At 43.7% G+C, this 25,280-nt stretch overlaps 1 protein-coding gene across 6 annotated transcripts in view; it reads right to left on the bottom strand.

The window, feature by feature from the left end:
• LOC105495088 (Yip1 domain family member 1) overlaps positions 1-20,640 on the bottom strand; it is a 37,204-nt gene extending 16,564 nt beyond the window's left edge. For 2 of the 6 annotated variants that reach the window (XR_011620703.1, XM_011764272.2), the window contains exons 1-7: positions 20,520-20,640; positions 20,048-20,268; positions 19,709-19,788; positions 17,562-17,725; positions 13,072-13,152; positions 12,745-12,832; positions 5,158-5,274 (exon numbers count right to left, since the gene is read on the bottom strand). Coding sequence is in view for 4 of the 6 variants with exons in the window: in XM_011764272.2 (XP_011762574.1) it covers positions 5,158-5,274; positions 12,745-12,832; positions 13,072-13,152; positions 17,562-17,725; positions 19,709-19,739 (481 nt within the window). In the remaining 2 variants the exon portion in view is untranslated. The remainder of the gene's footprint in view (positions 1-5,157; positions 5,275-12,744; positions 12,833-13,071; positions 13,153-17,561; positions 17,726-19,708; positions 19,789-20,047; positions 20,269-20,519) is intronic. The other 4 variants (XR_011620714.1, XM_011764274.3, XM_011764275.3 and 1 more) reach the window with 3 other exon arrangements.
• Positions 20,641-25,280: the final 4,640 nt, after the last annotated feature.

Below are 25,280 nucleotides of genomic sequence, written 5' to 3'. Positions count from 1 at the left end.
AGGATACAAGTTTCAATCTCCATTATGCCTTAATAGACTATCAGAGCACTTCCAACACCTTATTGTACTTAAATCCTAACATGTCAATTGACTTCACTGGACCATGACATCATGTCTTACTGGTCTGTAATCCCTGAGCTTGGCACAATACCTAACACACAGTAGGCACTCTAGAAATGTTTGTTGAATTAATGAACCTTTACCATTCGTCTTTGTGGTGAGGAACAATAGTCCCTCATATGGTTTTTATAATTCATTTAATAACTAACAACTAATATTATTAAACAGTTGAACTATGCAAATGAAATACTTCAGAGGGCCACACTGCAAATGTTTATATATAGGAGATATTTCAATCAAATAAAAACCGACTATCGCCTTGGAAGAACACGTTCTCTTCCTTGGTATAACAAGAGCTGACACTGACTTCTTTAGCAAATGTATCAAAAAGCCCTGGGTAGAGATTAACTCACTCTGCATGCTCTCTAGAGTTCCTCTGTCTCTGAAATTGGGAGATGTAGCTCACTGATTAACTGCTTGAAATATTCTCCAGTTTTACTTTCTTCCTTAAATAAATAATTCTGCCACTGTGGCAAAAATGCTATTGAATAGAGCCAGGCGTGGTGGCTCATGCCTATAATCCCAGCACTTTGGGAGGCCGAGGCGGGCGGATCACAAGGTCAGGAGATCAAGACCATCCTGGCTAACACGGTGAAACCCCATCTCTACTAAAAATACAAAAATTAGCTGGGCGTGGTGGCGGGTGCCTGTAGTCCCAGCTACTCGGGAGACTGAGGCAGGAGCATGGTGTGAACCTGGGAGGCAGAGCTTGCAGTGAGCTGAGATCATACCACTGTACTCCAGCCGGGGCAACAGAGCAAGACTCTGTCTCTTAAAAAAAAAAAATGCTATTGAGTGGCTCCTCAGAACAGCAACATTCTGCATATCCATGTACATCTCTCCTCTTCCTCTAGTAGCAGCATGCCCTGGAGGATTTCCTTTCCCTCTTCTGGAGTGGAGGGTCATGAAGTTATAGGTAAACCATGGCATCAGCCCTTTCTACATGAAATCAGCAGGTAACTCACCTAATGCATCTTGGCAAGAACAAAAGCACCCCTAACAATTATAGTCAGACTCTGGTTAAGACATAAATGCCCAAAACTTTTTGAGCTCCCAGAACAGTTTTTTCACACTGGGAATTGCCTCATTAGGCCAAATGTAATTCTGCTGATATACTGCCTTTTTCTTGGATAACTAAGGGAAGAGGAGGGAATTACTCCCATGGCTATAGCTGTCACTTACTGATCAACTACTGGGCATCAGGTATTACACTCGGTGCTTTTTTGAGAGGCAATGTAGAATAATGGTCAAGGGCACAGATTCTGTATGCAGATTCCATGGGTTCTAGTCCTAGGAAAAGTAACTCTGGGGGGTAAGTTACTTAGCCTTCCTGTCTCAGTTTCCTCATCTATAAAATTGGAAGAAAAATAATATACTACCTTCTAAGAGTAATAGGAGAATTAAATGAATAAAAGCAGGTAAGAACTGTTCTAAGTAGAAGAGTGACTGATCGATAATAAATGCTCAGTCAAGAATTAGTGTTTATTTTGTTAACTAATATGCAGCTACATTTATTTCATACAATCTATATCGTCATTTTAGAGATGAGGAAAATGGGTCAGAGAAGCTAAGTTGTTTGGTCAAGGTCACATAATTAACAAGTTGGTAGAAGCAGGATCTCATCTCAGACGTGACTCATACTTTTTACATGAAATGGAAAAATGTTTATTGATAGGGTCAATGACCACTTTACCAGTATATACATCACAACACTTCCTGATACTGGGATGCCCAGCCAAAGAGGATAAGAACAGATAAAGACTCCCCTGAAGGCCGGGCGCGGTGGCTCAAGCCTGTAATCCCAGCACTTTGGGAGGCCGAGACGGGTGGATCACGAGGTCAGGAGATCGAGACCATCCTGGCTAACACGGTGAAACCCCGTCTCTACTAAAAAATACAAAAAACTAGCCGGGCAAGGTGGCGGGCGCCTGTAGTCCCAGCTACTCGGGAGGCTGAGGCAGGAGAATGGCGTAAACCCGGGAGGCGGAGCTTGCAGTGAGTTGAGATCCGGCCACTGCACCCCAGCCTGGGCGACAGAGCGAGACTCCGTCTCAAAAAAAAAAAAAAAAAAAAAGACTCCCCTGAGTTTCCAGATCCCCAGGCAAAGTAGGTCACTCCTTCTTCTATGTCAATATACCTACACTTATCTCTGATATAGAGGTTAATATGTTTACATTGTAAACATATTATTGCTCTATGGCTGTAAACTGTTTACAGCAATAGTCATTCACTAGTTTTCTAACCACTGAACTACTTGAAGGCAAGATCTACATCTCATGGTTAATATTTACTGAGTTAAACTCAAATCAAGGTTATTTGATAGAGTTGGGATTGAATCCAAGTCTGACTCCATGATGGACAAGAAGGGAAAGTGGGCATGGAAGGTAGAGGGGAAGAAAAGAAGGAAGGATACATGGATACATTCTCTCTCTCTCTCTGTCTCTCTCACCTCTCTCACCTCTCTCTCTCTCTCTCTCACACACACATACACACACACACACACACACACACACACACACACATACAGGCAAATACATATCTTTCTATGCACATACATTGGACTAGTTGAAGGCAGGGTTCTATCTCATGGTTAAAATTTTTTTTTTTTTTTTTTTTTTTTTTGAGACGGAGTCTCGCTCTGTCGCCCGGGCTGGAGTGCAGTGGCCGGATCTCAGCTCACTGCAAGCTCCGCCTCCCGGGTTTACGCCATTCTCCTGTCTCAGCCTCCCGAGTGGCTGGGACTACAGGCGCCCGCCACATCGCCCGGCTGGTTTTTTTTTTGTATTTTTAGTAGAGACGGGGTTTCACCGTATTAGCCAGGATGGTCTCGATCTCCTGACCTCGTGATCCGCCCGTCTCGGCCTCCCAAAGTGCTGGGATTACGGGCTTGAGCCACGGCGCCCAGCCGGTTAATATTTATTGAGTTAAATTCAAACCAAGGTTACTGGATAAATAATGGGATTGAGTATATGTGTACATATTTGTGTGTGTGCGTGTGTGTGTGTGTGTAGTAATAGGTAATGTTTATTGAACTTTTTTTGGTACAAACCACTATTCTAAGCTTTTTATATGTATTAACTCTTTATTCTCACAATAGTCCTGTAACAGAAATATTATTATTTCCATTTCACCAACGAAGAACCTGAGGCTAAGACAGATGAAATAGCTTGCCCAACAGAGTAGAAACTAGTGAGTGGTGGAGCTGGAACTGAAGCTAGCAGTCTAGTTCCAGAACTAGTGCTCTTATCCAGGCTACTTAGAGCCCCCCGACAGCAGAGCAAGCAGGGAGGGAGCCAGGGAACTGAGAAAGTGGTACAGGTCAATCTCTGACAAAGCCAAACCTCCTCATTTGGGGGCAGCTGTCACCTGTAGGTCTCTAAAAGCTGTTTTGCTTTTTCTTTTAAGTACCAATACTGACACAAGAAAGGACGTTTTAAAACAAGAATGTCATTCACAAGCCCATCCCTGGACACATTCATTTCTGCATTTTCCCTTCCAGTCTTTGATCATTTACAGACCTCTCTCCCTTTTTTTTTTCTTTTTTTTTTTTTGAGACAGAGTCTCTCTCTCTGTTGCCCAGGCTGGAGTGCAGTGGCGTGATCTCGGCTAACTGCAACCTCCGCCTCCCGGGTTCAACCAATTCTCCTGCCTCAGTCTTCTGAGTAGCTGGGATTACAGGCACGTGCCACTGTGCCCGGATAATTTTTGTATTTTTAGTAGAGAGGGGGTTTCACCATGTTGGCCAGAGTGGTCTCGAACTCCTGACCTTGTGATCCACTCACCTCAGCCTCCCAAAGTGCTGGGATTGCAGGCGTGAGCCACCACACCAGGTGTCTTTTTTCTTTTTCTTTTCTTTTTTTTTTTTTTGAGACAGTGACTCGCTCTGTCACCCAGGCTGGAGTGCAGTGGTACAATCACAGCTCACTGCAGCCTCAATCTCTGGGCTCAAGTGATCCTCACAACTCAGCCTCCTGAGTAGCTGGGAGTATAGGCATGCATCACCATACCCGGTAACTTTTTTTTAGCTTTGGGTTTCAGAGACAAGGTCTCACTATGTTGCCCAGGCTGATCTCAAACTCCTCAGCTCAAGCAATCCTCCCACTTTGGCCTCCAAAAGTGCTGGGATTACAGGCATGGGCAACCATGCCCAACCCAGATTTCTCTTCAACAAAGTTGCTAACAGAATAGGCACCAGTTTGGAATAAGTTATGAATTTTCCACATTGCTCTAGGTGCTTTGTGATTGGCAATTGCAGATGACCCCAGCTAGTTGAGCCATCACAACTTAAAACAATGTTTCCATCGTCTCCAAAATGTGGATAATACAAATAATGCCACACAGGAGACCTTCACGCACACCTTTAACTTATTTTGTACCCTTGTCTTAGAATATATTCCAGTTGTGGCCAGCTGTGGTGGCTCACACCTGTAATCCTACCTAGCACCTTGGGAGGCCAAGACGGGAGAATCACTTGAGCCCAAGAGTTTGAGATTAGCCTGGGCAACATAGGAAGACCTGTCTCTATAAAAAATGGAAAAACTAACCAGGTATGGTGTTGCATGTCTATGATCCCAGCTACTCAGGAGGCTGAGATGGGAGGATTACCTGAGCCTAGGGAGGTGGAGGCTGCAGTGAGCAGTGATTGCGCCACTGCACTCCAGCCCAGACAATGAAGTGAGATACTATCTCAAAAAAAGGAGGGGGAATAAATTGCAGTTGTTATTGGGCCTTGATTTACAGCTTTCCCAAAGATTATGTGGACTCATAACATTGTGAATGTATTTAATGCCATTGAATTACACATTTAAATGGTAAATTTTATGTAACATATATTTTATCACTGTAAGAAGAAAAAGATTAAGTGGATTTATATAGATGGGTGGTAAGCTCATCTACACATTTGAGTAGATACATTGAACCCTAAAACACAAAAGCAGGGCTAGAGCACCTAGAGATGGGGCCCAGGAGCTCAGGGGGTAAAAAGAACTCAAAGCTAGAAACTGACAGCATTCCAAATGAGTCAAGCTATTCACCAACCTTTTCGGAATTCGGGCACATAATGGTATGTCTTCTCTCCCAGATGGATCAAGAAGTTGGAAAGATTCCCACTAATTGCTATGGCAAAGACCAACGTGGCACATATCCAAAAGGGGCCTGCAAAGGAAACCAGAAAATTCAGAAACAAGAAAATGAAGCACAAGCCTTTAGATTCTTACAGAATTTCTTATCTTCCTCTTGAATTCATGTTAGCAAAAGAAAATGAATTTTCTAGATGGGATCAACACTTGCTTAAAGGAAATTTTCTTTTTTCAAAGGTCAAACACAACTCAGTAATTAGCTGCCTTAAAGAAGGTGGGGGGTTGGTATTCCAATCCAAAGGCCAAAATGCCTTCCACAATTAGGTGAATGAAGACACTGATTTGTGTATAGCTTCTTTTATTAGAGGATCACCACCGACAAAGGAAAATTCACAGGCTTTTTATTAAACCTTCCACCAGAATACATGAAGTAAAGATTACTTCCCTTATCTAAGTGCCAAACGTTAGCATCACAGAAAAAGAAGTTAAATCAGACAGAGCTTCTGCAGCATACAGAAAGAGCAGGGCAAGCAGCACACACGAGGGCAGAGTCGATTAAACCTACCAGTTCACCACGGTCGTGTCGAGTGTGAGTGTGTATGTGTGTGTGTATGCTTAAGGCTTTTTCTTTTTTTTTTTTTTTTTTTGAGACGGAGTCTCGCTCTGCTGCCCAGGCTGGAGTACAGTGTACAGTGGCCGGATCTCAGCTCACTGCAAGCTCCGCCTCCCGGGTTCACGCCATTCTCCTGCCTCAGCCTCCCGAGTAGTTGGGACTACAGGCGCCCGCCACCGCGCCCGGCTAGTTTTTTGTATTTTTTAGTAGAGACGGGGTTTCACCGTGTTAGCCAGGATGGTCTCGATCTCCTGACCTCGTGATCCGCCCGTCTCGGCCTCCCAAAGTGCTGGGATTACAGGCTTGAGCCACCGCGCCCGGCCAAGGCTTTTTCTTTTTTTTAATGAAAAAGTAATACAATGCACTATATACACCTACTATGGACCCACAAAAATTAAAATAAAAAATTTTTAAAAAGTAATACATGTATATGGTCCAGTGTTTCAAAAGGTACAAAGAGAATATGGAGAATAGCAAGATCCACTCCCTCTCTGTGCCCTGGCTCTGTATCGTTCCTCCCTAAAGCTCACCAAGTAACCTGTTTCTGATGAAAACTGCCAGGAATATTCCACTCATGTATATAAGCAAATGCATATGTGTGTATGTGTACACTTTATACAGATAAGATACATACATGTCCTCCTGTGTACCCTGCTATTTTCACCTTAATATAGCCTGGAGAGTCTATCACAGCTATTCATAAAAATCAGCTTATTCTTTTTTAATAGTTTTAAGATATACCACTGAGCAGATGAGTGGACCATGTTTTGCAAATCTCTTACATTATTTGCATGATTTCATGAATACTATCCTTGTCTCTCCCCACCTAGAAAAAGTACTATGTGGAACAAATACAATCTTTAGATTGAGAGATTTTAATAAATTGCATGAATTTCATTTTTCAATTTCACTAATATTTTGCAACACCCTCTGGGATAATTTCAGGTACCCTGACACGTCACAAAATTAAAAACATTACTATCATAGGGGACATGACTAGCAGAAACAGATTAGTACTTTTCAAAGCCAAGCACTGGCTTCTGAGTGTGGGAAAAGGAACACAAGCAATCAAATGGGGTGCTTCAAAAAGTCACCAATATTAGCTCTCCACAAACTGTCTCTTTACTCACTAGACGGAAAGCTCTCTGCTGTAGCCAAGGACTAAATTTCACAGTGTTATTCTGAGGGCCCACACATAAGAGTGGCAAAAAAAACAAAAAACAAAAAACAAAAAAAAAAAAACCACAAAACCCCTATAGCCAAAAAGCTTTATTGAATGAATGAATAAAACTGACCATGTGTTATAGATGAGCTGAGACCATCCAAGCATATGACCACAAGTGGCCAAAATATTAACTTACGATACCCATATAACTAGAAAACCAAGAATATCATGTCCTCTCAGTCATTATTTACTAAGTACCCACTACCCTCTACTGGGGACACGATGATGTGGAACAGAGACACAGTCACTGCCTCTAGTGCATCCATGCACTTCGGGGAGACAGTCAATAAAATATCTAATCTCAGAGGGTAGTACAGGGTGCCTATGGGAGCAGATAGGGAGGGTGCAAAACCTAGAGAAAGGTATGTGTAAGCTGGGATCTAAAGAAGAACAGGAGTTCACCAAGTGAGGACTGAAGAGAGGTCCAGGAAGAGGGAACAGCAGGAGCAGAGACTCTGAAGTAAGAGGTAACAGTTCAAGGCCAAGTTTCAGGTCAGGAGTAACCAGAGATTGAAGAGATGGGCCAGAGTCAGATCATGAGGGGTCTTAGAAGCCCTGTTGAGTTAGGAATTTATCTTGAGGGCAACAGGAAGCCTGTGAACTGGGCCTGGTGGCATAAGCCTGTAGTCCCAGCTACTCAGGACACTGAGGTGAGAGGATCACTTGAGGCTAGGAGTTTGAGGCAGCAGGGAGCTATGATTATGCCTCTGAATAGCTACTGTACTCCAGCCTTGGCAACACAGCAAGACCTCATCTCAAAAAAAAATGATGGGGGCAGGGGAGAATGCAGTGGCTCACACCTAGCTCACACCTATAATCCCAGCACTTTGGGAGGCCGAGGCAGGCAGATCACTTGAGCTCAGGAGTTCAAGACCAGCCTGGGCAACATGATGAAACCCTGTCACTAAAATATTAATTAATTAATTTTTTTAAAGGCAGGCTGGTATGGGAAGATATTTATACTAATTTGAAGACTTGTCTAGCATTCTCTAGCTGCCCCATGCTCTAAGTTACCTAACAACTCTGGCACAGGAACAGTTGGAGAAACAATATTTTCAGGTGGCCTGAAAGGTCCAACACCTGCGCACCCACCACCTCTATGTGGCCCAATGCTCATCCTTGGACACAAGCAAGAAAACCTTCCCAGCCCTCAGCATTTCTGTCCCCCTCCTATTATCATCCCTCTCCCCTGTTTGCAACTCTTCAGTGAACCTCCACTGCTTAAGGACAAAATCCTAATTCCTGAGGCTGATATAAAAGGCCCCAGGATCTGGGCTCTGTAACTTCTCCAGCTACCCCCAGCAGAAGGCTGGACTCCAGAGACATACGACACCCACTCATCCCAGGACCCGCCATGTTGCTTCATACTGCCTTCTCCCTGTTTCTTGCCAAATTCCTACTCTTATTATGGGATGGGGGTGGGAGAGAGCCTTAATTTAGGTTGTATTTATAATTAAAATTTCATATTATGCACTTTTATATTATGAAATTTCTAACATATAGAAAAGCACGAAGAATAACACAAACACTGGTTACCTATCATGTCACTTTTAAAAAATATTTTTAGGCCGGCCGTGGTGGTTCACACCTACAATCCCAGCACTTTGGGAGGCCGAGGCAGACAGATCATTTAAGGTCAGGAGTTCGAGATCAGCCTGAACAACATGGTAAAACTCCGTCTCTACTAAAAATACAAAAATTAGCTGGGTGTGGTGGCCCATGCCTGTAGTCCCAGCTAATTGGGAAGGCTGAGGCAGGAGAATCACTTGAACCCAGGAGGCGGAGGTTGTGCACCTTTGCCACTCCAGCCTGGGTACCAGAATGAGACTCCATCTCAAAAATATATATATATTTTTAATGGTGTCATACTATTTATATCCTTCCACAACATGCTTTTTAAAATCATTGTGCTGAGATTTATCTATATTTATGCTTTTAGCTCGCGTTCATTTTTTTAAGCTACAGAATTCCATGTATGAATACAGTAGTATAATGTGTCCATTCTCCTGCTGATGGATATCTCGGTTGTTTCTAAATATTTGCTATTACAAACAATACTGCTACAGTGAATAATATTCTTCTATATGTTGTCCCATATATATGTGAATTCCTCTAAAATTATCTACCTAGGAGTGAAACTGCTGAATTATAGGGTATGAGCATCTTCAAACTGCTCCAATTTGTGTACCAATTACCTGCCCACCAGTTACATACCCACCATACAAAAGTTTCCACTGCTCCATATCCTTGACCACACTTAATATCAATGTTCATGAAATCTGACTTAGAGTGTGTCACTCCTGGCTTGGTGCAGTGGCTCATGCCCGTAAGGTCAGCACTTTGGGAGGGTGAGGCAGGAGGACTGCTTGAGGCCAGGAGTTTGAGGCCAGCCTGGGCAACATAGTGAGACCCTGTCTCTACAAAAAATACAAACATTAGCCCGGCATGGTGGCACATGGCTGTAGTCCTAGCTACTCATGAAGATGAGGTTGGGGAGGATAGCTTGAGCCCGGGATTTTGAGGCTGCGGTGAGCCATTATCGTGCCACCGTACTCCAGCCTGGGCAACAGAGCAAGATCCTGTCCCGAAAAACAAAAAAGTATGTTACTCCTCTGTCCAAACCCTCCGATGGCTTTGCATTCAAGCAAATGCCAAAGTCCTCACTGTGACTTATGAGACCTTACCTGCCCCTCCACAGTCTCTCTCACCTCATCTCCTTCTAGGTCCCCATGTTCACTCTCATCCAGTGCCAGCAGCCTCTTGCTGTTCTTTGAACGTACTAGGCAAGCTCTTGCCTCAGGGCCTTTGCACTTGCTGATCCTTCTGTTTCAAGTGCTCTTCCCTTAGATCTAGCTACATAAATCACTCCCAATTACTTCAGGTCATTACTCAAAATTCACCCTTTTAAATTTTCAAATTCACACATTTATACAAACACTTCATGTCCTTCTTCTCTCTGCTCTTAAATTTTCACCTAAGCATTCATTACTAGAAAACTATATATTTTACTTTTCTTTGCTTATTGTTAAGCTCAGTACATTACAAATTGCCTAAGGGTAGAGATTTTTATCTCTTTTCACTGCTGTATCTCCAGTATTAGAACAGTAAGAGCTCAATGTTTGTTGAATGAATTGAATGAATAAACGAAGACAAGCCAAATTGTATATGTTTACTAAAATGATGAGCATAAATAATCTTATTTTACTTTTTATTTCCCTGGTTGCAGGCAGGGCTAAGCATCTTTTCATATATTTATTGGCCATTTTTTCTCCAGAGTTGCTTGTTATTATTCTTGTAATTTGTGGGAGTTTGACATATATTCTTGTTTCTCACTGTTTGTTAGTTACATGCATTGGAAGTATGTCCCCTGGTCTGTGGTTTATTTTTTTACTTTGTTTATGGTTTATTTTGTTGTGTAGAAATTTTAAATTTTAGTTGAAATTCAGTCAAAGTTATCAATCTTTTCCTTACACTCTGTAAATTGTCATCTTTTTCTTTTTCTTTTTTTTTTGCGACGGAGTCTCGCTCTGTGGCCCAGGCTGGAGTGCAGTGGCCAGATCTCAGCTCACTACAAGCTCTGCCTCCTGGGTTTATGCCATTCTCCTGCCTCAGCCTCCCGAGTAGCTGGGACTACAGGCGCCCGCCATCTCGCTCGGCTAGTTTTTTGTATTTTTTTAGTAGAGACACGGTTTCACCGTGTTAGCCAGGATGGTCTCGATCTCCTGACCTCGTGATCCGCCCGTCTCGGCCTCCCAAAGTGCTGGGATTACAGGCTTGAGCCACCGCGCCCGGCCAAATTGTCATCTTTTTCTTAACTGCCTTCCTCTAACCTCCACCCACAACAAAACCTAATCCTCTCTGCTGTCAAACACTTCACCTATATTGTACCTTCTTCTTTTAACCATGTCTATGAGCTAATGAGGCTACTAGTGTCACAGAAAAGAAGCAAGCCTTGGATTCAAGCCCTGGCTTTGTCATGAGAGGCAGCATAGCACAGTGATGAAAAAATGGATTATGAGCTACAGTGTTGATTTGAAAATTGAGCCCAGCACTTATTAGCTGTATAATCTTAGGCAAGTTACTGGACCTCTGTGTGACTCAGTGTCCTCATCTATAAAATGGGCATAATAATAGTATCTGCCTCATAAAGTTGGATCTGTCATAAGGATTAAATGAGTTAATATAAGTACTGCCCTAATAATAGTGTCTGGCACATAATAAGCACTATATGTGTGTTTGCCATTATTATTGCTAACTCTGTAACTACGAGCAAGTTATCTCCTTAACCTCAGTTTTCTCTTTTGTAAGATAAGGCCACCTTGGAGTATAGGAAATAAAATAGCATAAAATACTAAAATAGTGCTTATCTCCACGCTTGGCACTTATAAGGTATTCAACAGATGTTAGTGTTCTCTCTTCTTCCTCACTGGGGCTCGGGACTATGGCCTTATCTTTAAATCCTCAGCCTCTAGCGCAGGGCCTAGCATAAAATAAGGTGCTAAAAATTGTTTGAGCACCTGCTGTGTGCCAAGGCCTCTGCCAGGCACTAAAGACACTGACACACAGAGCCTGCCCCTCAGGATGTTCTCAGGCTACAAGTAAGAATGAATGAGATAGACAGCGACACCCGCTTGACAACCCTCAGATGAAAAGCATGGGCCAATGCAATGGTTTTCACACCAGGCTCCCTAGAGTCCATATTTAAAATCAACATATATGACTGCTTTACTATTTATCATTTCGGATTCAGCATATATATCAATGATCCTCACTGAGCATCGGCTTCCTCATTTGAAAAGTGGGGATACTTTGCAAGGGTTGTTGCAAGAATGAGATATGATCAAGTACACACACAGTCTCTGGTATAGCACCTGGCACACGGACAGCACTCTCTTCTCCCCTCAAACACAGGCCACTGTTGGGGCCTTTTCCTCAGGAGTATGGGGTGGACCTCTGAGTTTTTCTCAGACAGCATTAAGGTCAGGGATGACAACCATCCCTGGCCCAATCCTGTTTCAGACTTCCACCTGCTGGTAACCAAATCCTAAAAGGAGCCAGCTCATCTGAGGGCAGAGCTGGAACTCAGCATATCAATGAAAAAGTGTGAGAATACCTTCTCCTCCAACATCAAATGGGCCAACCTCCACTTAGTCAAAGTGACTAAATTTGTCTCAAGTTGTAATGTCATTTGAAGAATTTTTTTTTTAATTATTTTTATTTTTATTTTTTAGTTGAGACAGGGTCTCCTTATGTTGCCCAGGCTGGTTTCAAACTACTGGGCTCAAGCAATTCTGCTGCCTCGGCCTCCCAAAGTGTTGGGATTACAGGCAGGAGCCACTGTGCCAACCCAGCCTTCAGCAGAGACAGGGTCTTGCTATGTTGCCCAGACTGGTCTCAAACTCCTAGTCTCTGGTGATCCTCCCATCTCAGCCTTCCAAACTGCTGGCATTATAGGCATGAGCCACTGCACCCAGCCCCATTTAAAGACCTTTGAAAGATATACTAGTACTTGTAATGACGACATGGCACTAATATAACACATAATTGTATTTCTCCAAAATTATTTCCAAGAGTTGCTACTGAAGTTCAGAAGAGTCAAATAAAACATGGCATGCCCCACCAATAGTGCAGTCCTCCACGTTTCCAGGCAACCCTCACACTCACCCAAGTCAACTGAAATATGGTAAACAAATCAGTACTACACATACCATAGAGATCTGGATTGCTGCGGATATATAACCTCACAAAGTTTTTCCCGGGTATTGGCAAAAGAGACCCTTTAATTCTGTCAAAGACCTGGAAAACAAGATAGCAGTAATTCTACTGAAGTTTTTTAACTTTAATAAATTCAACTACTACAAAACTGAAACTCAGTCATTAGAGCTTTTATGACAGTATTTTCAAATGCTAGTAACCCTTTACTTTTGTGAGACCATTTCCAGCATATAAAGGCTTTCACATTATTTGGTTGTTCAACCATTAAAGAAACAATTCTCTATTACACGTAAAAGCGAAGGTGAAATTGGTTTCCAAACCTGGTAGGTGTCCACATCAAAGAATGTTTGGTAGTATTCAAATGTCCAGAAGGGCGAGCTTTTCTTCTGTCCAGCAAGTAACTGTCAGAAATAAAATAAAACATAACGAACACATAAGCAATTTCTTAATTCCAGCTGCGTGGGGGTGCAGGAGGGATATGATCTAATGGAAAATCAAAACATTTGAAACAATAGGCTCTTCTGCATTCAGTAACTAACTCTGAAATAGCCAATTCACAACTCCCAGCCTGATTCGAAAAACAAGCATTGGTTTTGAAGTCACACCAAAAGGGTTCAAATCCTGCCCCCCGCCACTGAGGGGAGCTTTGGCAAATCACTAGACTCTTGTCAGGCTTAGTTCCCTTATCTAGATTCAATAGTATATAGAATTATGTACAATAATAAATACATATACATACATACAACACATACAGAAGGCAGTCAGTGTAAATATCTTTATGCTTTTTTTTTTTTTTTTAGATGGCATCTCACTCTGTTTCCCAGGCTGGCGTGCATTGGCGCAATCATAGCTCACTGCAGCCTTGAACCCTTGGGCTCAAGCAATCTTCCCACCTCAGCCTCCCAAGTAGCTGGGACTACACGCATGCACCACTATGCCCAGCTGATTTTTTAATTTTTGTAGAGACAGAGTCTCATTATTTTGCCCGGGCTGGTCTCAAACTCTTGGGCTCAAGTGATCCTCCCACCTCAGCCTCCCAAAGCACTGGGATTACAAGCATGAGCCACTGCACCCAGCAGTGTAAATATCCCTTCCTCCCCAATCCATCCACAATCCTCCCTACTATTGCCACCTGAATTCTCAAAAATCTGATATATTGACTCACTCTAAAGTACTAAAAATATTACTACTCTGACCAAAAAAAAAAAAATTCCAATTGAGAAGAGGCACACGAGGAGGGCCACACCTATCCCAATAACACAGCTCTCTGGTGGCAGAATGCAGGCCCAATGCCAGGAATTATGCCTGTCATCTTTTTGCTGTATGAAGGGAATTCATACAGCAAAAAGTACAGGTGAACACTGAGCTGCTTTGCAGGACAAGGGCAGGTGCTATAGGCAGATATTTTTTGTTCATTATAAAGGAAAATGGATGGCCGATTAGAAGCAGCTGTGGTCCGCAGTACTCACAGAGAGGAGTGAAAGCGTTGAATGAATCCAGCATCTTCAAATGAAATATCCAGGTTCTTGCACTGGGACTGACTAGGCAAGTAGCTCGACCCATGGAGAATGAAGAAAAGCAGGGTGGGGCGATGGCTCACCAAGGAGCAGCATGGAGACAAAGGAACACCCACCCCCCACAACCAAGGAAAGCATTCCCCTTGAAAACCAGCACAAGACATGGATGCCCTCTCTTATCACTCCTATTCAATAATATTAGAAGTTCTGGCCAGGGCAATCAGGTAAAAGAAAGAAATAAAGGGTATTCAAATAGGAAGAGAGTAAGTCAAATCACCTTTGTTTGCAAGATGACATGTTCCTATATCTAAAAAACCCCATGGTCTCAGCCCCAAAGCTTCTTAAGCTGATAAGCAACTTCAGCAAAGTCTCAGGATACAAAATCAATGTGCAAAAATTGCTAGTATTCCTATACACCGACAACAGGCAAGCAGAGGGCCAAATTGTGAATGAACTCTCATTCTTTTGTATGAATGAACTGCTACAAAAAGAATAAAATGCCTAGGAATATAGCTAACAAGGGAAGTAACGGACCTCTTCAAAGAGAACTATGAACCACCGCTCAAAGAAATAATCAAATGAGAAAACATTCCATGATCATAGTTAGGAAGAATCAATATTGTGCAAATGGCATACTGCCCAAAGTAATTTATAGATTCAATGCCACTCCCACTGAACTACCATTGACATTCTTCACAGACTTAGAAAAAAACTATTTTAAAATTCATATGGAAGCAAAAGAGAGCCCAAATAGTCAAGATAATCCTAAGCAAAAAGAACAAAGCTGGAGGCATCATGCTACCTGACTTTAAACTACAAGGCTACAGTAACCAAAACAGCATGGTACTGGTACAAGAACAGACACATAGACCAAGGGAACAGAATAGAGAACTCAGAAATAAGAATGCACGCCTCTAACCATCTGATCTTCAACAAATCTGACAAAAACAAGCAATGGGGAAAGGATTCCCTGTTCAATAAATAGTGCTGAAAGAACTGGCTAGCTATATGCAGAAAATTGAAACTGGACCCCTTCCTTATATGATATGCAAAAATCAACTCAAGGTGGATTAAAGACTTAAATGGAAAACCCAAAACTAAAAAAACCCTGGAAGAAAATCTAGGGAATACCAGCTGGGTGTGGTGGCTCATGCCTGTAATCCCAGCCTTTTGGGAGGCCAAGATGGGTGGATCACGAGGTCAGGAGTTCGAGACCAGTCTGGCCAATATGGTGAAACCCCGCCTCTACTAAAAATACAAAAATTAGTTGGGTGTGGTGGTGCACGCCTGTAGTCCCAGCTGCTCGGGAGGCTGAGGCAGGAGAATCGCTTGAACCCAGGAGGTGGAGGTTGCAGTGAGCCAAGATCACACCCCTGCACTCCAGCTTGGGTGACAAAGCAAGACTCCATTTCAAAAAAAAAAAAAAGAAAGAAAGAAAAGAAAATCTAGGGAATACCAATCAGGACAGAGGCATGGGCAAAGATTTCATGAAGAAAACACCAAAAGCAATTGCAACAAAAGCAAAAATTGACAAATGGGATCTAATTAAACTAAAGAGCTTCTGCACAGCAAAAGAAACAATCTTCAGACAGAACAGACAACCTACAGAATGGGAGAAAATTTTTGCAATCTATCCATCTAACAAAGGTCTAATATCCAGAGTCTACAAGGTACTTAAGCAAATTTACAAGAAAAAAACAACTCCATTAAAAAGTGGGCAAGGGACATGAACAGATACTTCTTAAAAGACATACATGTGGCCAACAAACATATGAAAGAAAGCTCAATATCTTGATTTGAGAAATGCAAATCAAAACCACAATGAGACACCATATCATGCCAGTCAGAATGGTGATTATTAAAAAGTCAAGAAACAACAGATGCTGATGAAGTTGCAGAGAAAAGGGAATGCTTTTACACTGTTGGTCGGAGTGTAAATTAGTTCAACCATTGTGGAAGACAGTGCGGCAATTCCTCAAAGACCTAGAGGCAGAAATATTATTTGACCCAGCAATCCCATTACTGGGTATATACCCAAAGGAATATAAATCATTCCATTATAAAGATACATGCACATATACACTCACTGCAGCACTATTTACAATAGCAAAGATACGGAATCAACCTAAAAGGCCATCAATGATAGACTGGATAAAGAAAATATGATATATATATGTGTGTGTGTGTGTGTGTGTGTGTGTGTATATAGATACAACCATGGAATACTATGCAGCCATAAAAAGGAATGAGATAATGTCCTTTGCAGAGACATGGATGGAGTTGGAAGCCATTATCCTTAGCAAACTAACACAGGAACAGAAAACCAAACACCACATCTTCTCACTTATAAGTGGGAGCTGAATGGTGAGAATACACGGACACAAGGGAGGGAGAGCATCAGGAAGAATAGCTAATGGATGCTAGGCTTAATACCTAGGTGATGGGGTCATCTGTGCAGCAAACCACTGTGGCACATGTTTACCTATGTAACAAACCTGTACCTCCTGCACATGACCCCTGAACTTAAAAGTTGAAGAAAAAAAAATTAAGAAAAACATTTTCACAATTAAAGTCGACAATGGCAGCAACTGCCTTACATGGTGGTAAACAGCAGCCCATTCCTGGAGGTATTCAAGCAAGGGTTTTCAATCTTTCTTTTTTCCAGAGGCAGGGTCTCACTCTGTTGCCCAGGCTAGAATGTAGTGGTGCAATCTCAGCTCACTGAAACCTCCACTTCCCAAGCTCAAGCAATCCTCCCACCTTAGCTTCCCGAGTAGCTGGGACTACAGGTGTGTACCACCATGCTTGGCTAATATTTTGTATTTTTTGTAGAGGAGGAGTTTCACCATGTTGCCCAGGCTGGTCTCCAACTCCTGGGCTCAAGTGATCTGCCTGCCTCAGCCTCCCAAAATGCTGGGATTACAGGCGTGAGCCACCACGCCTGGCTCCAAGTGTTATCCTTCCTACACAGCCAGGAATATCTTGGGAGAGACGCTAAGACAGGGGGCCATGAAGGTTCTTTCCTACTCCAATATTAGAAAATACTGAGCATGGGAGTCCCGCATTCCATAAGCTAGGCTCTCTGCTCACTACCCGAGTATTCCCTTCCACCAGCGTACTTACAAATAATAACAGTCTGCTTGCTTGTTTCCCCCACCAAGGAAGAGGCCATGTGTCATTTATCTCTGAGCTGTCACTGCCTGACACTATACCTGGCACACAGTAGACAGTGAATAAGCACATAAACAAGTTTTTAAAATTGTTCAAAAAAGATCTCAAAGACAAGTTCAAACCTCAGTTTTGTCAGAGTCATCATTTCCCAGTAACTCATCATCTTCTTCTCTTCCTGAGCCTCTTGGGGGTCCTGGCTGATGTTTTGGGGTTTCACCAGGATCCTCAATGTTTACTGTGGTGGCATCTGGGTTTGCTGCCAGAGAAGTGGCTGCATTGCCAAATTCTGAAATCAATTAGAGCACAAGGGCCTCAGAAACCTTACCCACACTAGAAATGCTATATTTTCAATTTAAAGACAAGCTGTCACAACCTCAGCTTTGCTATAGACCCTACCTGATACAAAAGGCAAAAGCTTTGGAAAAAAAAAAAAATCTCATCAGATCAATCTGACAGAAAAATGACTATGAAGACAACAGAATTTGGAGTCAGACCTAGATTTTGGTCCTGGCTCAGCTAGCCACTTACTAAATAAACAAGCCTAAGTAAGCAACTAAACTTCTCTAAACCTCAGTGTTTTCATCTGTATCATGGGTAGAGTAACATTTATTTTGAATACTTTTGGGAGAATTAGGAATATAACCTAAGTCCTAAACTTCTCTTGATTCAAGTCCAAAAAATATTAATGAAAGTTATTTTTTCCAGTAAGTCTACATAATCACTACAGAAAATATGGGAACAAAAATGAAAGTGGGGCCAGGCGCGGTGGCTCAAGCCTGTAATCCCAGCACTTTGGGAGGCCGAGACGGGCGGATCACGAGGTCAGGAGATCGAGACCATCCTGGCTAACATGGTGAAACCCCGTCTCTATTAAGAAATACAAAAAAAACTAGCCGGGCGAGGTGGCGGGCGCCTGTAGTCCCAGCTACTCGGGAGGCTGAGGCCGGAGAATGGCGTGAACCCGGGAGGCGGAGCTTGCAGTGAGCTGAGATCCGGCCACTGCACTCCAGCCTGGGTGACAGAGCGAGACTCCGTCTCAAAAAAAAAAAAAAAAAAAAATGAAAGTGGAATCAGCCGGGCACAGTGACTCATGCCTGTAATCCCAGCACTTTGGGAGGTTGAGGCAGGCAGATCATCTGAGGTCAGGAGTTCAAGACCAGCCTGGCCAACATGATGAAATGCTGTCTCTACTAAAAATACAAAAATTAGCCGGCTGTGGTGGCGTATGCCTTGTAATCCCAGCTACTCTGGAAGCTGAGATAGGAGAATCACTTGAACCCGGGAGGCAAAGGTTGCAGTGAGCCGAGATCGCACCACTGCACTCTGGCCTGTGTGACAGAGAGATAATATGTCTCAAAAAAAAAAAAGGAAAAAAGAAAATAGAAATCACAGGATAAAAATCACTCTTAGGCCAGGCATGGTGGCTCATGTCTGTATACAAAAATTAGCCGGGTGTGGTGGCGGGCACCTGTAGTCCCAGCTACTCAGAAGGCTGAGGCAGAAGAATCATTTGAACCCGGGAGGCAGAGGTTGCAGGGAGCCGAGATCACGCCACTGCACTCCAACCTGGGTGACAGAGCGAGACTCCGTCAAAACAAACAAACAAACAGAGTGTTCATCAATACCCAGCCTAAGTCAGGCTCTGGGTTATGAGTTCTAATATCTCCTTGAACTTTTCCTCTAGCACTTTCATAGTTTGTAGGTATATATTTAAATGATCATTTAATAAATAAATGTCCCCCTCACTAGACTGAGAGCTTCACAAAGAAGGAAACTGACTACTTTGTTCACTCTTCTATCTCTGATAACTAGAACAATTGCCCGATTCCTGGTCACAATCAGGAGATATTTACTGATTCAATGAGGGAATGATCTGATCACATTTCATCCTAATGATCTTTTTACATTTTTATCTACTCCACCAGTGGATAAACTTCTTCATCTTTTTATCTCCAGTATCTAGTACGGTTCTAAGCACAAAGTAAGTGCTCAATAAATGTTTTCTGAACTAAAGCAGGAACTGTATAAACATTTTCTGTAATCACTGTACTAAATTTATGATACTTGTTACCAATCTGAAGGATTATCTGGCAAAAAAACAAAAACAGCTGGTGTGGACAAACGGAAAATACCTGGATGTGGCTAACCAGCCCCAAAGATGTTTGAAATAATATCCTTCAATGTGTGAGGCAGTATAGCAATGAAAGTACTTGCTGTAACTGTGGAAATAGTAATCATGAATATAAAGGTGGGCACCCAACTGATATACCTTCAAATTGCAAGTCATCTACTGCTGCCATTCGGCCAGTGAATCTTCTCCCAGTTGTGAGGAAGAAAATTTGCAGGGGTCTAAAAGAAAAAAAAAACAGGTAAACGTAATAGGATAACAGTATAAAGTATCTGCAAACAAATCTTATTTCAGTATTAGAAATGTTATCACTTTACCTTGCCTCCCTTTTCAGTGGGGTTTAATAGGTTTATATAAAGATAACCACTAAGCGTCAGGTATTATTAAATATTAAAATTGTTACAAAGAAACTAACCCCGGGGGTCCAAAGGTTCCAACCTTATTTGGTTGTGTATGTACCAGGAATGAATCTCAACTCACTGTGTAAATGTTTAGAGACCAGGTGCAGCCTAGAGATGTAACGATGAGAAAGGATGAGGCTGAGGTTTGAAAGAGATGATGGGGACAGTGAAGAACAAAGGCAGTTCAGCCTAGCCAGTGGTTAAGGGCACAGGCTCTGGGGTCAGACAGAGCTGGGTTTGATTCCCGATTCTGCTGCTTCTCTGCTGTGTGCGCGCTCCCCGCGGCCTCAGTTTCCTCATCTGTAAAATGGGTGCATAATGGTACCTAGTCACACAGTGCGGGGGTCATTAAATGGGACAGTGCGTGTAAGGTGCCTAGCGCGGAGTCAGGCAATTAGTAGGCAATGGGGTGTCGGGGACCCTGCAGCCCGGGACACCGCGAAGCAGAGGCAGTGTTTCAGGGAGAGAAGCTGGGCTACGGCGGCCCCGGCGAGCAGGAGATCCTGAGCCCCCTTAGCCCCGTACTGGTCCCGCAAACCCGGCCGCCTCACCTCGCGGGGCTAGGCGTCCCCCGGGTCCCGGGAAACCTCGGGGCTCAGTTGCTCCGCGCCGGTTTCGGTCCAGCCCAGTTGCCGGAAGCCGGAGATCCGGGGGGTGGAACTTCCCCGCCTCCTCCGGGAAGAGCCCCGCCTCCTTAAAGAGGCAGCAGCTCCCAGAGACACCTGCGTGCTGCGGCGCTCAGAGCCCGCTCCCTCCCTCCCTTCTCCCGAGGGTGAGTCTCGGGTTCTTAAAGAGACAGGCGAGGGCGGAGTGGTGGGGTCGCTGAGTGTGACTACTTTGGCTGGCCTTGCTCCAGGGAACGCAGAAAATTCTCGAGTTTAGGGTTTTCTTACTGTGTGTTTATACCTCTTTTGCTATGGAAATATAAAATCGGGTAATGGAAGACGACTGTGAAAGACAAAAAATAAGTCACCTGCGTTACCAGTCCCTCAGTTTCTTTTGGCCATAAAAATTTCACCAGTGAGAAGTTGCATGAGTCAATTACATTCTGAATGAGTGATCGAAAGCGTGATGTCTGTTCATATGAACACCCCAAGTAAGTGAGCAATCGGAAAGACTTTACGTCTTTTTTTTGTTTGTTTGTTTGTTTTTTGAGACCGAGTCTGGCTCTGTGGCCCAGGCTGGAGTGCAGTGGCGCGATCTCAGCTCACTGCAAGCTCCAGCTCCCGGGTTCACGCCATTCTCCTGCCTCAGCCTCCCGAGTAGCTGGGACTACAGGCGCCTGCCACCACGCCCGGCTAATTTTTTGTATTTTTAGTAGAGATGGGGTTTCACCTTGTTAGCCAGGATGGTCTCGATCTCCTGACCTCATGATCCGCCCGTCTCGGCCTCCCAAAGTGCTGGGATTACAGGCTTGAGCCACCGCGCCCGGCCTGACTTTACGTCTAATAGTAGCCATATATAGTGTATTTTTTTTCCTCAAGATTATCATGATCAGGCTTTGTACATGCAGGATCTCTAATTATCAGAATAATCCTGCTATCTTAGGGTGATCCTCATTTTACAAAGAGAAAGCTGAGGTTTAGAGCATGCGCAGGGCACTTTTGGTTGAATATGTACCAGGAATGAATCTCAGTTCATGAATTCAGCTGTGCTAGTATATCAGCCACCTCTTATGTCCCATTTCAGATCATCTTGGCCTGGCCTGCTGCTTATTTCACCGCCACTCATCTTATTCCAGCGTCAGCAGATATAACCTGACTGAGTTTTGCCTCCAGTCTATGCCTCAGGCTTCTCACCTTCTGCTTCAAGGCTTGTTTCTTGATGCTATGAGGTCATGGGACCTTGCTGGAACTACTCAGCACCCAGACAGGTGCATCCCAGAAGTGTAGAGGTAGAGAGTTGTTAATCTCTCACGAGGCAAATCTCTGACCAATGGGGTCAACAATTGATGAATATATGCTTTTCCTGTTTTTCCCCTCAGGCGCCTTTTCATATAGCTTTCAAACTACCTAGCAGGATTAAGCAACCAAATGCCTTTGGAAGTGACGCATTTGATAATGCATATTCACAATAGGTCTCCTTCCTTCCCTGATTTACAATGCCTGTCCTTCACTCCTGGTCCTTGGATTCATACTTGCCAATAAACTACTCATATGAGGAACCAATATGAAGGCATGTTGGTACCAAAAGTGGCCCCAGAAAATAAAACCTTAGGTTGGCATTTTGCAACTGAACGGCTCACCAGTCACATGGCAACAACAAATATATTGCTGGTGTTAAGGGCAGAGGGAAGGAGGGTGGTGGTGGTGGTATGATAACACTTAGAATAGAATGGCATTACAATTACTAAGGTGTCTGTCTACAGTTGATTGGGATAAGGTGCAAGTAGAAGATAAGGTGCTAAGTTAGCTAGTGGCTGTGGCACTGGAACATTAAGAGGACAATGGTAATTATAAGGACTATGGAATTAACTGGGTTTTCTTAACTCCATTGGAAACCTTGAAAATAAAATGGCAGAGTTAGAACAGCCAACTGTCAACTTGAGGCACTTTGTGAAAGCTAGAGAGCCTCTATGGAAGTTTTGAAGATTCTTATTCTTCTATAGCCTTGAGAAAGACTGGACTGAAAATCAGGCCCAAGATCTAATTGTAAGGGTGGCAAAGTTTCAATGAAGACTGAATGCACAGCCTCTGTAGGTCTCCTCCATCAAAGCTGGGGCATTGTCAGAAAATGAATGGGAACCTGAGAACTGGGATGAGGATATTTGGGTGGGAAAGCCTAAGACTTGACCATCCCTCATTTCCAGTTTCTCTTGAATCTTTCAAGGGAAAGGTGGTGGTGGCAGAAGTAGTCCCTTCCCTCTTGTTAGAGGAAAGCGAAGTCCTCTTGCTTAGAGATCCTGTGATGATTACCTGCACAACATTGCTTTGGACTAAGGGACCAATTTAATTGTAAAGAACATGCAACAGTGACACAAAACCATGGGTCTTACCCACTGGTCTTACCATGTGACTCAGTCATCCAACAGTAGGTGGCCTAATAGGATGGTGGAATGGCTTGTTAAAGGCACAGTTAGGGCTCCAGCTTGGGGAAAACACTCAGGAGATTGAGGCATTGTCTTCCAGCACGGAGTACATACACTAAACCAATGGTTTATCAATTATTTATAATGGTACTTTGTTCTAAATACCTATAGATTTGCAAACCAAGGGGTAGCACTTCTTACTAGCACTTTCAGTGAAACCTACACACATAGAATGTGTGCCTCCTGCCTCACAAGTTCTGCTTGGTTGGAGATCCTGGTCCCAGGGAAGTAGGGAAGGAGGAGAGAGAACACTTCCACTCCAGGTACAGTTCCGCTGAATTGGAAGCTGTAACTGCCACGTAAGCATTTTTGGCTTCTCATACCACTGCACCAGCAGGTAAAGAAAAGAGTGGCACGGTGGCTCACGCCTGTAATCCCAGCACTTTCAGAGGCCAAGGTGGGCGGATCACCTGAGGTCAGGAATTCGAGACCAGCTGGCCAACATGGCGAAACCCATCTCTACCGAAAACACAAAAATTAGCTGGGTGTGGTGGCACACACTTGTAATCCCAGCTACTCAGGAGGCTGAAGCAGGAGAATTGCTTGAACCTGGGAGGCAGAGGTTGCAGTGAACCGAGATTGTGCCACTACACTCCAGCCTGGACAACAGAGCGAGACTCTGTCTCATAAATAAATAAATGTGACACATGGTAGGGAAAATCGGCCCTGATTACTTTAAGAAGTTGGGGGCTGGGCATGGTGGCTTATTCGCATAATCCCAGCATTTTGAGAGGCCAAGGAAGTATTGTTTGAGGTCAGGAGTTTAAGACCAGCCTGGACAACATAAGGAGACACTATAACAGTCACAAAATTTGCTGGGTTTGGGTGGCACACCTGTAGTCCTAACTACCCTGGCTGAGGTGAGAGGATGGCTTGAGCCCAGTAGTTTGAGGCTGCAGTGAGCTATGATCACACCACTGCCCTCCAGCCTGGTGACAGAACAAGGAAACCCCCTCTCAATTATTAAAAACAAAACAAAACAAAGTCTTGGTTGTGTTTTAAAACACTTTCCAACTCTGAGCTCTATGATTCTTCTTTCAGTTTCTCCAATGAGCCATGCTATCTCTGGCTTCTGGGCCTTTGGCCACGTGCTTCCTTCCACCAGTACACTAGCCCCACTTTGGTCAGCTGACTGCTTGCCGTCTTTCTGGTTTCAGCATAGAAATCACTTCCTCAGTGAAGTCCTCTTGACTTCTCTAATCAGAATAAGCTTCCCCTTCTCCCTGCTCTGGTAGCCCCCACACACACTCCGCCTCTGGACTTCATTTAGGAAATGGTAGTTTTCTGTTTACTTGTCTATTCCCCGCACTAAACCATGACTTCTTGAGAGAAGAGGGTGTTTTATTTATTGCTCCACTCCCAGTGCTAAGGGGAGTTGCAGGCCCCAGGTTTTGTTAGGGATGGTCCCAGTTCTGTCTCTGCCCTGGAAGGTTTCAGATCCATGTCCCCTGGGGAGGGCTCTGACTACAGAAATAGTCAACCACCAGCTAGAAGCCACGATGGGGGGCCAGGCACAGTGGCTCACACCTGTAATCCCAGCACTTTGGGAGGCTGAGGTGGGCGGATCACAAGGTCAGAAGTTCAAGACCAGCCTGACCAATATGGTGAAATCCCATCTCTACTAAAAATACAAAAAATTAGCTGGGTGTGGTGGTGCATGCCTGTAATCCCAGCTACTTGGGAGGCTGAGGCAGGAGAATTGCTTGAACCCGGGAGGTGGAGGTTACAGTGAGCCGAGATCACGCCACCACACTCCAGCCTGGGCAACAGAGTGAGACTCTGTCTCAAAAAAAAAAAAAAAATTAGCCGGGTGTGGTGGCAGGCGCCTGTAATCCCAGCTACTCAGGAGGTTGAGGCAGGATAACTGCTTGAACCTCGGAGGCGGAGGTTGCAGTGAGCTGAGATCATGCCACTGCACTCCAGCCTGGGTGACAGAGTGAGACTCCATCTCCAAAAAAAAAAACAACAAAAAACCATGATTGGGAAAAACCTTTTATTAGTAGCAGAAGAGTTTGTATATAAAGAATAACTAACATCCAAACCTACTGACTTGTGAGAGAGCATCTAACAGGGTCTCTTTAAGTGTGGTCTTTTTAAGTATTTGTTTTTTAAAAAATTAATCAGAGGGAGAATTTAAGATGTGGAATCTACCAATCCAAGAATCTCTCAAAAGCTAAGGCAAAGAATCGGAAATGATAGTGATTAGAACAGACCTTTGAGCACC

This window comes from Macaca nemestrina, chromosome 1 (genome assembly GCF_043159975.1).
Source record: "Macaca nemestrina isolate mMacNem1 chromosome 1, mMacNem.hap1, whole genome shotgun sequence".
Classification (NCBI taxonomy): Eukaryota; Metazoa; Chordata; class Mammalia; order Primates; family Cercopithecidae; genus Macaca; species Macaca nemestrina.
The sequence above is the reverse complement of the archived record's forward strand: the minus strand, read 5'-3'. Positions and strand labels throughout refer to the sequence as shown.